This window comes from Hipposideros armiger, unplaced genomic scaffold (assembly GCF_001890085.2).
Source record: "Hipposideros armiger isolate ML-2016 unplaced genomic scaffold, ASM189008v1 scaffold_8, whole genome shotgun sequence".
NCBI lineage: Eukaryota > Metazoa > Chordata > Mammalia > Chiroptera > Hipposideridae > Hipposideros > Hipposideros armiger.
Window position 1 is genome coordinate 2615252 of NW_017731358.1, and position 12683 is coordinate 2627934.

Here is a 12683-nt window from a genome sequence, read left to right on the forward strand (position 1 = left end):
CAGTGTCACTGGCCCTCATATGTGGGATCCGAACCGGGGCCCTCTGGCATCCCAAGCGAGTTCTTAACCATCGCGCCACTCGGCCGGCCCCCCAACTCTAAAATTTTGATTTGCTCTTGTTTATATCTTCCATTGCTCCTTCTTAATATGCTGAATTTTTGGGTTCTTCAATATATGTGATATAGTTATTTAACTATTTTAATAATAATTCTGTCACCTGTGTCATTTCTGGATTGATTCCAATTGGTGGATGCATGCCTGGAAAATACAGATTGAATACTAGACATTGAAATTTTTTGTAAGATACTAGGTATTTTTGAATAATTATTCCTATAAATATTGGTGAGCTTTGTTCGGGGACATAGAAAGGTGATCCTTAGCTGTTTTCTCATACAGAATATAAATTTAGAAACAGTTGATCCTTTTAGATACTATTTTTAAGGTTTTGTTAGGTAGGACTGGGGCAGCATTTAATCTAGGGCTAATTCTGCCCCTTTACTGAGGCAACACCTCTATCCAATTTGTACTCTGAATGATGGGAAAGAAAAGGAAAGCTGGATCAACTGTAAGACTCACCTCACTTGTTTTCCATCTTAGGGAATCACTTTATTATCTGATGTACAATGTCTTGAAAACCATACTTTCCCAGTGTTTTAGTTCTTTCAGGTGGAGGGGGAAATCCGGTCCCTGTTATTTCATTTTGACTGGAAGTATAACAGGTTTTGTTGTCTTATCTGTGATATTATGAAATTTCAGGATGATGTGATTTGATGTGGTCTTTCTTCATTCACTGTGCTGAGTACTCAGTGAGCCCCTTCCATTTGGAATCATACCCTTCAGATCTGGGAATTTTTTTCTATTTTTTATTTCCTTCTATTTTCTTTGTTCATTATTAGTTCTATTGGTCCATTAGTAGGATCGGTCTGATCTTACAACTGTTATCTTTTCTCTCATAAACATATTATTGTTTAATGATCTGAGAGAATTTTCTTAACTACCTTCCAATCCTAACCTATTGGCATCTTTTGTTTGTTTTGGTAATCTTAAATGTTGATTTTCCAAGAATTATTTCTCATTGTTCTCTGACCATTCTTTTCTTGTTTCATGGATGCAATTTATCTTCTCTATTATATGGTTTATGTGTGTGTATAAGTTGGGTTGTTGTTGTTTTTTTTTTGTCTTCTCCCCCATTGTCTGTTTCTTCTACATTCCTTTTAAATTCCGTTGTTTTGGCCTCTCTTATGGTAAAGGTTTTTTTCAAATGTCTGGCAATCCTTTGCTGTCTATTCATACAGAAAAGTATTACCAAGTTAACTGTGAGATAAGTTAGCCTTTTCATTAAAGATGGGGGTAAAGGGTAGAATACCTAAAGTATTTTTTTTCCAGAGAAAAACCTTCCAATCTCTTGTGTGAGGGCTTTGAGTCAAGCTATTGTACAAGTGTCCTGAAAGCAGGGCAGAGGAAAGGAGTTTAGTAGATTAACTTTCATTGAATCTGCCTTTTTATTCTGGTCATATACCCTTTCTTAACTCCCAATAAGAATAAAAGGCCTCTCAGGTTTAATCTCTCCTCAAATAAATGTAAACATCATTTGTTTTTTTGTTCTCCTTGAAGATGGGAGTTACATTTGCATGGGTGTATGGGGGTAGAGGAGGGATGCTTTTAACTCTGGAAGCCAAGGACTATAAAGACCACCACCACCACCAAAAAAATCCACAATGATCTATATACAGGATGTCTACCAGGCAACTGGATCACTTGATGGGAAGTCATGGACCAGGGGAAGAAACTTCATTTAATAAAATGCATAACTTGTTAAGGTACTAGGCGGGGTAAAGAATCTTAGGATCATTTTCCAACTTCATTAGTCAACAGAACAAGCAGGCGCAGCAACCTTCAGCCATGGGGTGGGGCCCCTGGGCCGTGTGTTGCACAAAAGGTACTTAAAAGAATCATAAGTATGTCACTGTCACCTTCAAGGCCACCACCTTTTAGGCTACATTTGAGCTAGAGTTTAAGGGTAAAAAAAACCCCATCTCTTTAAAAGGAAGACTCTTCTGTCTCTAGTCTAAAGGAACTAGTGATTACCCCTTTGTTCTTTTGACCTGGAACAGCTTCAAATTGGTGAAACTAAACTTGTTCCATTACACAGAAGGGTATTCTCTAGGAAATAGGCAGAGTATGGGCTTATTAATCTTAGAATTAGATTTGTAGATCAGAAGGGATATTTACAGTTCTATCATCTTCATAACCAACCAGAAGTGAAGGTGCATAGAGGTTGAATAATTAAATATGAAACTTGCTTTTGTTAATAAACAATATACTATCAACACTAGCTAACTAAATAGCACTGTCAAAAATAAGCCAAGGTAATGGCTCATCACCATTTTCATTATCAAAACTACTAGACTTAATAAGCCATTTCTCACCTGTACTACTATAAAATCCTCCTAACTAGTTTCCAACTTCAGGCGTAGCCCTCCAACAAAACCTATTTTCTATACAGCTACTAGTGTCTCCTATTTAAGACAGAAATGTGACCACGTTTTCCCCGTTTAAAATTCTGTAATGGTTCCCCAGGAAACAGGATAAAATCTGAGCTCTGCAGCATGGAATACAAAGCCCTTTATGACCTGCTCCCTGCCTTCCTCTTCAGCCTCTTTTGCTGTCTGTAGTTTTCTACATGCATCATGCTATAATTCTCTCTCCCTCTCTGCTTTCAAATCTCACTGGACTGTGCTCAGTTCCATGAAATGTGCTATGATCTGTCCAGTAGCTGGGCCACCGAAACGCTTCTAGGGATGGAACACACTTTTCAACTATCAAAGTCCTCCTAACTATTTTCACTTATTCATCCATTAGTCTTCCACTCTAATGTCACTTCTTTAGGAAGTCTTCTCAGATAGGACAGACATCTTACACTATCTCTATTATAACTTTTCAGTTTGTAACTATGTGCTGTAGTTTTTGATTAGTGCCATGAAGGCAGGGACATCTGTTTTGCTTATCGCTATGTCTCTGATGACTCAAGAGTGCATAGATACATATGAGTATGGCAGGGATATAAGATTTGTTCAATCAAGTTGTCATAAAAGGTATAATTTCTAACTTTCTTAATTTTCTAGTGACACTGATTAAAACCAATAATGAATAACAGGAGATACAAAGTCATTCTTTTTTTAGAATGAAATATTAGCTGTTTGTAAGGACAGCAATAAGGGATGCAAATTTGAATAGAATAAAACGAATCTCTCTGGATTACACTATACATTAGAGATGGCAAAAATCTTAGGGTCATATTTTAAAAAATAAAGATACAATTTTTTTTCCCTTAGAGACTTCTGTTTCAAGATGACAGCCTAAGCACGTATGATAGCCCTTCCATTCTACACCAAATCTCTTTATTTATCATGGAATAAAATCTATGAGGAATGCCCAGAAATGAAAAGCTATTAGGACAAAACTAAAGAAACAGCAATTCTGGATGTAGGCAAAAGAATGCTACTGCACAAAAGTTGGGAGTAATTAAGTGGGTAGGCTTCTGTGGTTTTTTTTTTTAGCTGAGCCATCCTGCCACCTGTTGGCAGCTCAGTGGCAGCTCAGCTCAGGCCGGGAATCAAACTGGCAACACTGTTGCTCAGAACTCGCACTCTTGAGCGAGCTCTTAACCAACTGAGCCATTCAGCCAGCCCAAGGGTTCTGTGTTCTTATAAGCATGAATGTGCATATACACACAGGGTTCTCCCTCATTCCTAACCATCAAAGTTTCAGGCCATCGTTGAGCCAGACGTAAAGGCGTCAGCTTCCAGGAAGGAACAGAAGTGTGGGAAGGTGGACTGAAGAGGGAGCGAAGAGCCCCAGGGAACAGGAGGACTCAAGGCTCTCCATAACCCGCAAACACTCCATCTCACGCTCTAACCGAAAGCCACACCTCCGAAATCTCCCTCCAAAGAGGCCACATAAAGAGACACTGGAGATGCTCTATTCTCAATTACAAAGCTGAATGCAATTCTCCCCAACTCTCCCCACAAATTCAATGTAATTATAATCAAAACATCGACAGGTTTTTTTAAAAGTACGTGATATTAGCAAATTCTAAAATTTATTAAAAAATAGCAAAGGGCCAAAAGATTCTGAAGAAGAACTTGGTAACAGATTTCCTCTACTGAGTATTAAGAATTATAAGCTATAGTAATTAAGGCAGTGTACTATTAGCTCAGGTAGAGACAGATAAGCCAATGCAATAAAATAGTGAACATATAAACAGGCCCACACATATATGGAAACCTGACAAACAATGAAGAAGAAGAACTTGGTAACAAATTTCCTCTACTGAGTATTAAGAATTATAAGCTATAGTAATTAAGGCAGTGTAGTATTAGCTCAGGTAGAGACAAATAAGCCAATGCAATAAAATAGTGAACATATAAACAGGCCCACACATATATGGAAACCTGACAAACAATGGCTAGTGTTGCAGGTCAGTGGGGAAATAATAAAAGTTTCAATAAATGGTCTGGAACATTGGTTAAAAAAAGTGAAAACGTTTTTCTCTTTACAGATTCACAAAAAACAAATACAGATAGTTCAAAGGTTTACATTATAAAAGGCAAACTGTAAAACTTTTTGAAAATATCTTTGACTGCTAGTTTGACAAAGATTTCTTAAAATACAAAAACTCGAGCCATAAAGAAAAGGAATTGATCAATTTACACCAAAATTAGTAACTTCCATTCATCAAAAGATACCATTGAAAGGGTGAAAAAACAAATCATAACCTGGAAAACTATATTTAATAACATAAAACTGACAAAGGATTAGTATATAGACTATTATGAATGTTTATCAATAAATAAGAAAAAAACAATAAAAAATAAGTTCAAGAATATGCCACAGAAAACACAAATGGTAAGTTAACAGGGAACTGCAAATTAAAACTACAATGGGATACCATTTCACAACTCCCAAGCTGGCAAAACTTAAAGTCCTGTAATACAGGGATTTGCAAGGATGTTTAGCAATGGGAACGTTTATGTTCTGTGGGTAAGAATGAACGTAAAAAAAACTTTAGAAAGCCCTCTCACAAATGTAGCCAAGTGAAACATGAGAACACCCTGTAATCCAGCAATTTTACTCTTAAATATATACCTCACAGCAAACCTTAAATCTTTGTCCAGAACCTACATCAATGACTCAATACAGGCATACCTTAGGCATACGAGTACTGCAGGTTTGGTTCCAGACCACCACAATAGAGTATCGCAATAAAGCAAATCACACAAATTTTTTGCTTTCCCAGTGCATATAAAAGCTATGTTTACACTACACTATAGTCATTAAGTGTGCAATAGTGTTATATCTAAAAAAATTTTTTTAAATTAAAAAAATTTATATTCCTTAATTTAAAAATACTTTTTTATTACTAAAAAATGCTAACCATCATCTGAGCGTTCACAAGAGTTATAATCTTTTTGCTGATGGAGGGTCTTGCCTCAATGTGATGGCTGCTGGCTGATCGTTGCTGAAGGCTGGGGTAGCTGTGGCAATTCCTTAAAATAAGACAATGAAGTCTTCTGTGTCAAATGACTCTTCCTTTCACAAATGATTTCTCTGGAGCATGCGATGCTGTCTGATAGCATTTTACCCACAGTACAACTTCTTTCAAAATTGGAATCAATCCTCTCAAACCCTGCCACTGTTTTATCAACTAAATTTATGTAATATTCTAAATTCTTTGTTATTTCAATAGTCTTCATAGCATCTTCACTAGTAGATTCCAATTCTCAAGAAACCCCTTTCTTTGCTCAACTGTAAGAAGCAACTCCTCCTCCGTAAAAGTTTAATCATGAAATTGCAGCAATTCAGTCACATCTTTAGGCTCCACCTATAATTCTAGTTCTTGTGCTATCTCCACCACATCTGCAGTTACCTCCTCCATTGAAGTTTTGAACCCCTCAAAGACATCCATGAGGGTTGGAAACTTCTTCCAAATTCCCATTAGACATTTTGACTTCTTCCCATGAATCACTAATATTTTTTTTTAATTTTGTTTTAAAGATTTTATTGGGGAATTGAGGGAGGGGAACAGCGCTGGGGAATTGGGGGAAGGGGAACAGACAAGTTGCTGTCCTTTTGTTCTTCAGTCTAGTTGTGGAAGATGTCGCTTCACTGGCCCATGTTGGTATCATCATTGCGCTCTTCCCGGGTGAGGCAGATTGGTCGCCGGCTTCTGGACGGCTGCTCACGGCGGCTCTTGGCAGCTCACACCAGCTGCTGCCCGCTCACGCTGGCTGCCAGCCACACACGGTAGCCCATGGCAACCCACTGCAGCAGGGGCTGCAGACTATGCCGTCGCCGCTGACTCATGGCAGCCCAGCTCCAGGTCGAGTTGTTGTTCACCATCTTAGCTGTAGAGGGCAGTGTCACTGGCCCTCATGTGGGATCCGAACCGGGTCCCTGCTGCTCAGAGCTGGTGTCCCAAGCCAGCTTTAACCAACACGCCACTCAGCTGGACCACTAATATTCTTAAATGGCACTAGAATGGTGAATCCTTTTCAGAAGGTTTTCAATTTACTTTGCCCAGATCCATAACAGGAATCACTACTAATGGTAGCTACAGCCTTATGAAATGTATTTCTTAAATAATAAAACTTGAAAGTCAAAATTACTCCTGGATGCATGGGCTACAGAGTGGATGTTTTGTTAGCAGGCAAGATAATATTAATCTCACTGTACATCCCGATCAGAACTCTTGTGTTACCAGGTACTTTGTCAATAAGCAGTGGTATTTTGAAAGGAATCTTTTTTCTGAGCAGTAGGTCTCAATAGTGGGCTTAAAATATTCAGTATACCATGTTGTAAACAGATGTGCTGTCATCCAGGCTTTGTTGTTCCAGTTACAGAGCACAGGTAGAGTAGATTAGCAAAATTCTTAAAGGCCCTAGGATTTGTGGAATGGTAAATGAGCATTGGCTTCCACTTAAAGTCACCAGCTGCACTAGCCCCTGACAAGAGTCAGCCTGTTCTTTGAAGCTTCAAAGCCAGGCACTGACTTCTCTCTAGCTAGGCAAGTCCTAGATGGCACCTTCTTCCAAGAGAAAGCTGTTTCATCTACGCTGAAAATCTGTTGTTTAGTGTAGCCACTTTCATTATTTATCTTTCTAGATCTTCTGGAGAACTTGCTGGAGCTTCTACATCAGCACCTGCTGCTTCACCTTGCACTTTTATGTTATGGAGATCGCTTCTTTCTTTAAACCTCATGAACCAACCTCTGCTAGCTTCAGACTTTTCTTCTGTAGCTTCCTCACCTCTCTCAGCCTTCACAGGATTGAAGAGAGTAAGGCTCTTGCTTTGGATTAGGCTTTGGCTTAAGGGACTGTTTTCCTGGTTTAATCTTCTATCTAGACCACTAAAAGTTTTTCCATATCAGCAATAAGCCTGTTTCACTTTCTTATCATTCATGTGTTCACTGGAGTAACATTTTTAATTTCCTTCAAGAACGTTTCCTTTGCATTCACTACTTGGCTAACTGGCACAAGAGGCCTAGCTTTTGGCCTGTCTTGGTATTTGACATGCCTTCCTCACTAAGCTTAATAATTTCTAGCCTTGATTTAAAGTGAGAGACGTGCACTCTTTCTTCCATTTGAAGACTTAGAGGCCACTGTGTGTTAATTGGAATAATTTCAATATTTTTGTGTCTCAGGGAATATATTATATTATCTCTAATAATGAAAAAATCTTATGCAAAAACATGGATGAACCTAGAGGGTATTATGCTAAAAGAAATAAGTCAGACAGAGACAAATACCATATGATCTTACTTATATGTGGAATCTAAAGAAAATAAACAATAACAAAAAAACCAAAATAGAAATGGATTCATAGATACAGGGAACAACCTGATAATTACCAGATAGGAGGGGGATTGAGGGACTGGGTGAAAAAGGTGAATTGAGTAAGAAGTACAAATTGGTAGTTACAAAATAGTCACAGGGATGTACAGTATAGGAAATATAGTGAATAATATTATAACTATGTACAGTGCCACGTGAGTACTAGACTTATGTGGGAGCACTTCATAAATTACATAAATGTCTCACCACTACACTGTACACCTGAAACTAACATAAAATAATACTGAATGTCAACTATAATTGAAAAAAATATTTTTAATTAAAAACAAGTAATTATACAGTGGTATTATACAACAACTCTTAATAGTGTGTTACATTAAATATGCTTTTAGAGAAGCTGGTAATAACTTGTATAAAGACAATTATTAAGTTACTATTTCTTTCTGAGATCTTTATTTATTTATTTATTTTTTTTAGCTGAGCCATCCTGCCACCTGTTGGCAGCTTAGTGGCAGCTCAGCTTGGGCTGGGAATCGAACTGGCGACCCTGTTGCTCAGAGCTCGCATTCTTGAGTGAGCTCTTAACCAACTGAGCCACTCGGCCGGCCCGAGATTCTTGAATATTTTTATTATCCATTATTGCTAAAAACACAAAAAAAAACCTTTGAAATATTGCGAGAATTACCAAAATGTGACACAGACACAAAGTAAACAAATGCTGTTAGAAAAATGGTGCCGATAGAGTTGTTTGATGCAGGGTTACCACAAACCTTCAATTTGTAAAAAGATGTATCTGGGAAGCACAAAACAAGGTATGCCTGTACAAAAGTTACATGAAACAACTCCTTCACTATGTAAAATCATACTGAATTTGAGAAACCCTGCACTAGACTCATGTTTGTGGAAGATATGTTAACATGTTAACTCAGACGCTTCTAAGGGCATTACAGAATACATGATAAAAAGGCAGTATTACTAGCTAATCAAAAATCAGAAAAACTCTTAATTCAAAAACACAACTGGCTTCAGGGATTTCAGACAGGGGACTGTAGACTCTTTATCACCATTCTGATAATAGCAGGTCTTTTTCAAATCACAAATCTCATTAATGTTTGGAAGCCATACACTATGACCCAAATCTCTGAAAATGAGAAAATTCACTGGACATAACAAGTATAGGCTGAACAACAACCTTAGTTTTTATTCTCTTCTATCACAGTTTAAAATAAACTGGCCTTTTTAATAGTGCCTATATACCACCATCAATTGTTTTCTTGGATCTGTTTATTCTCATTATAAAAAAAAAAAATCAACTTATTATACTTTAATTAAAAAGATATCAAAATGGGTAACAAAATAATAACTGAGACTCTTGAAACCACCATAGCTATTTACCTTTTTCTGTGCTTGAGAATATAGAGATGATTTTACTCCTGGGCTTTTTTTCCTCTGGAACAGAGGGCAAAGGTTTCAAACTATGATTAGCTGACAAAAGGTCTTTGCCTCCAGTGCTAAAAATGGTACTGCTCATTCTCACAGGAGGCGCCGGAGGCTTGTCTTCCAGTTCTCCGTTATCAGACATGATTCAGAATTATGATATGGCCTGAAATAGATAGGCAAAAACATAGTTAATTTAAGGTAAAAAACAGTATGGACAAGCACAAAACAGTAAAAATCCCCTCCCCCAACAATGAATTAAGAAAATCAGAGTGAAATTTGCAAAATTTGTAAAACTCAACAAGAGATGAAATTGGTCATCAATATAGGCACTCTCCTCTAACCAAGTTAGTAAATGGTTAGCTGACGAGCCATATCTAGTTAAGAGGACTATGGTCGTTTTGGGAAAGCATGATGATATGAACATATCAAAAGATATTTACCTAATTAATTGATTCTAAGAGTAAATGTTCCAATGAAAACACAGACAACATAGCATCTTAAAAAAAGAATCCCAAAGAGGAAGAGGAAGACTATGTCCTAACCAGCCAATCAAAGGACATGTCTCTGATAGGTCTCCATTTCCACAGCAGAGGCAGGACACTCGCTATTAAATATATAAACCAACTCCCACCCCAATTCTGATTCCATGCTCACACTAGCCTTGTGATTACAACTTAGCCTTCATATAAACTTTCCGAAAGGATGAGAATGTGCCCCTGGTGCAATATTTGGCGTATCTGAAAATCTCACATTCTAACTATACACGTTTTGCAGACAGTGCCATAGAACTTGATCCATCTCGGAACAGTGACAAAAGTAAATCCTGAGCTTGGCTAAAAATCAGAGTATGGCCATGTCCCAAGATTCTGTCACCCTCTGATGCCCTTTCCAGGCGGTCAAGTAACCCCTCTTATCCACATGGCTAATTCAGTGGAAACTTGAACCTTGTTACATATACATACATAAATATATCTTATGTTTTTAAAAAAGTGGATTATACACATTTAAAATCAGTACTTAAGGGAGAGGGATGCCTAATTTACAGATGAGGTCTGTTACAAAACTATTTCAGGAAATAAATTTCCCCCCTAAACCAGCTTTGATTGGTGATTTATTATAAAGTTAATTAATGCATGTAAGTGAACAGTCTTGTATATGTACAACGAAAAGAATGCCAACTGTATTTACATAAAATTTAAATTATTTTATTATTTAGTTTGAATGTTAGTACCAGAAGTAGGTATAAATTGATAAGAACTGAGAGATTACGAGATTATTATACTTAATTCTACTCCAAAGCTTACAGCTTTTGTTTTCTTTGATAGGAGTATGTCACTAGCAATACTGTATATTTTATCTGCCATATGACAGTTATTTTTCAGCCCAGAAAAGAGGGTAAATGAGAGAAGGTAAACGTGGGAAATAAACATTTCTGGGAATAACTAACTAGAGAAGGGCTGGGAGGAGTGAGTAAAAAAGATTTATATCTCTGTGTGAGGAAGACTGCCTGAAGTGAAATTAAACTACTGGTGATAGAAGGAAGAAATGAGGGTGAGATCTAAGAAGGTAATGCAGGTGATGTATATAGGCAGATGGTTCATTCAAACCAGCTGGTCACATCATGAAGAGTGTGTTTTGTTTTGAGGTGGGATGCAAGCAGGATGTGACTGGTTGTTCTTAAGTGTGAGCTGTCAGGTATGCGTTACCAGAGGGGACTTATCGACTACTACAACGGGGAAAAAAGATAAGGTTTAGTAACAATATTTTGAGGATTATTTGATGAATTGATAAATCAAGACAGATGTTTTTCTCTTTTGTGACCATAACTTTCAGGCAAAATAGATTAACCCTAGCGCAATTCACTTTCATCTTAATCATCAGTGACAACAGAATCAGCAGAATCAGATTTTGGTTACACTGTGAGTGCTCCATATTTGTGCATAATTAAATTAAAAAATCAGAATATAACAAAATTTCAAAATGCATTTGCATGCACACATGGAAGGAAATGCACCAAAATATTGTCATTATCTGTGATTAATAACTAATTTTTTTTAAGAACCAAAAGAAATTAATTTACAAAATTTTTTACTTGCCAGGTGGAGCGAACCAAGAAAAAATATACCAAGAAACAATCAACTATGACCCCACCAATAGTGTTTAAGCCACTTCCTCCATTTGTCAGTTTTCTCTTTCTCCTCTGTTAGATTCTTTCTCTTCTTCACTGTCAGCTCCTTTCTCTTTTTCTTTGTCCTGAACACTAGTGTAAACTACTTTGTTATGGCCTTCCCGGTTCCGAGCAATCTCAATGGCAAAAAATTGTATCCTGGGGGTAAAGATGGTGTTTTCCTCAGTGTAGCCCTGAGAACAATGCAGTCGCAGCAAAGTACCATAGTTGAAGTCTTCTACAATCCTGACAAACTTCAAACAGAATGGCATCCACTTCTCTTTAGCTGATACTGATTTGAGCGCTTCTATCCTGAGTTTCTCAAAATTTTTTCAAAATTCAGAATAGATTTGGTCATCCACTTTGGTGAGTTTCAGGAACTGGGGTCAACTGATGAAATCGCTTGTAGCAGACTTTGGCATGCTGCACTGCTCGCATGGCCCAAGCCATTTCAAAATCAGGATCGTTGCTATAAGGCAGCTGGGAGAGAAAGAGCATGTGCCACTGACACCAGTTCCCTGGAAACTGGCTACTCAGTTCCAGTAGTTGCCTTCATGTTGCAGCTAACAAAGCATGCTAGTAACTAATTTTCAGTTAATTATAATTGTTACAATTGTGGTTAAAAAAATCAATATAAAATAGGGTAATTATTGGTGTAAGCTGACTATAAATTCTATCATTAAGGCTGGCTCATAGATAGAACATGGCTAGAAACTGTCAATGCACCTTCCGCTGCATGTTGTCCAGTACTGTGGTAAGAGCATGAGTTTGTGAAATCAGATTGCTTTGTCTGAAATCCTGGTTCCACCATTAACTTAAGTGTGTGACCTCGGGCAATTTACTTAACTGCCTCAGGCAGAGCTCCTTGGAGAAATGGATGGTTCTGGGCCTAGGACAGGGCCCAGAGCATCTCACAGTGTCAGAAGATGAGGTACTTAAAAAGGATAAGGTCATGTCAAGGGAAACAGGAGAGAGTTCCAAAAAGCCAAAGCTGGAATGATTTGAGCAGCAAAATTAATAAAGCAGTATCAGATTATAACCCAAAGTATAAAACAAATATGTATAATTTATATTGATACAAATAAATGAGTAAATAGGGGGAGGACAAATCTATACAAATGAATTTCAAATAATATACCGTATTTGCCGGCGTATAAGACGACTGGGCGTATAAGACGACCCCCTAACATTTCCACTCAAAATACAGAGTTTGTTATATACTC

At 37.5% G+C, this 12683-nt stretch overlaps 1 protein-coding gene and 1 pseudogene across 3 annotated transcripts in view; both read right to left on the reverse strand.

Moving 5' to 3' along the window:
• Nucleotides 1-12683, reverse strand: part of PAK2 (p21 (RAC1) activated kinase 2) — an 88321-nt gene that overhangs the window by 33053 nt on the left and 42585 nt on the right. For all 3 annotated transcript variants that reach the window (XM_019651719.1, XM_019651727.1, XM_019651729.1), the window contains exon 2: nucleotides 9249-9456. In XM_019651719.1, coding sequence (XP_019507264.1) covers nucleotides 9249-9435 — 187 coding nt within the window. In that variant the 5' untranslated portion in view covers nucleotides 9436-9456. The remainder of the gene's footprint in view (nucleotides 1-9248; nucleotides 9457-12683) is intronic.
• On the reverse strand, nucleotides 11399-12016 carry LOC109387657 (protein PBDC1 pseudogene; annotated as a pseudogene).